The following is a 1259-nucleotide window of genomic DNA, read 5'->3' on the forward strand; positions in this document are numbered from 1 at the left end:
CCCAGACTGGAGTGCAGTGATGTGATCTTGGCTCACTAGAGCCTCCATCTCCTGGGCTCGGGCAGTCCTCCCACCTCAGCCTCCCAAGTGGCTGAGATTAGGCATAATAGTACAGGCTTTTGTAGCAATGGAGTTTCGCCATGTTGCCCGGGCTGGTCTCTAACTCCTGAGCTCACCTCGGCCTCCCAAAGTGCTAGGATGACAGGTTTGCACCACGACACCCAGCTGAAAATTTTAAAAATTAATTACTTCACTTAAAATGAGATTAATTAATGTAGCCAAATATCATGGCAAAACTAAACATTCCGTATTATTTGCTTCAAGCTATTGTTCTCATTTTCCCATCTGCTACTGCACCATCACCATCCCTGCTGCATCAGTAATCCTCAATAGCATGACTGAAGCATGAAGTGTTCTGTTTAACTGATCTTCTGCTTAGTTGATAGTTAACCTTGTGGTACTCTGAAATTGCTTGCACAGAGGTTACCTCTGAGGGATGAAGTTTATATTTCTGGTTCTGGAGTCCTTTTTCTGTTAGGCTCAACTGTCTTGATAGATCTTCATAACAAGCATTTTCTTCTTACCATACAAGTCACTGCTTTTTAAACGTATTTATAGAATTGTACAACCATACCACAGTTTTAGAACATTTTCATCATCCCAGAAAGAAACCCAGTATTCATTAGCATTCACACACCATTCTCCCCTCAATATCTGACCATTTCCCGGCATCCACGAACCTATTTGCTGTCTCTGGATTTGCCTTCTCTGAACATTTCATATAAGTGGAATCATCCAATTTGTGATATTTATGTCTGGCATATTTCACCTAGCATAATGTTTCACATTAATTTGTGTTGTAGCATGTGTGAGTGCTTTAGGCCTTCATATTGCCAAATATTCTATTGCATGTGTGTGCCGCATTTTGTTTATCCATTCACGGTTGATGGACACTTGAGGTGTTCTTACTTTCTGGCTCTTAGGAATAATGCTACTCTGGACATACGTTTTTGTGTAACATGTTTCCATTTCTCATTTTTGTTTCCTCTTGTGCACTAACTGTAGGAATTGAATGTTCGAAAAGTTACACTGTCTACAGATAAAAACAAGTATGGCATTCGGCTAAGGGCAGAACCAGATCACATGGTCCTGGGGAAGCGTCTGAAGGGAGCCTTTAAGGCAGTGATGACGTCCATCAAGCAGTTGAGCAGTGAGGAACTGGAGCAATTCCAGAAGACTGGTAGGTGTCTACACAGACA

At 41.8% G+C, this 1259-nt stretch overlaps 1 protein-coding gene across 1 annotated transcript in view; it reads left to right on the top strand.

Annotated features, from left to right (window-relative positions):
* Positions 1-1259, top strand: part of LOC105516862 (isoleucine--tRNA ligase, cytoplasmic-like) — a 77764-nt gene that overhangs the window by 44751 nt on the left and 31754 nt on the right. Inside the window, exon 11 of the mRNA XM_011949209.1 lies at positions 1066-1240. Within this exon, the coding sequence (XP_011804599.1) occupies positions 1066-1240 (175 nt within the window). The remainder of the gene's footprint in view (positions 1-1065; positions 1241-1259) is intronic.

The sequence above is a fragment of the Colobus angolensis genome, unplaced genomic scaffold (assembly GCF_000951035.1).
Source record: "Colobus angolensis palliatus isolate OR3802 unplaced genomic scaffold, Cang.pa_1.0 Scaffold292, whole genome shotgun sequence".
Classification (NCBI taxonomy): domain Eukaryota; kingdom Metazoa; phylum Chordata; class Mammalia; order Primates; family Cercopithecidae; genus Colobus; species Colobus angolensis.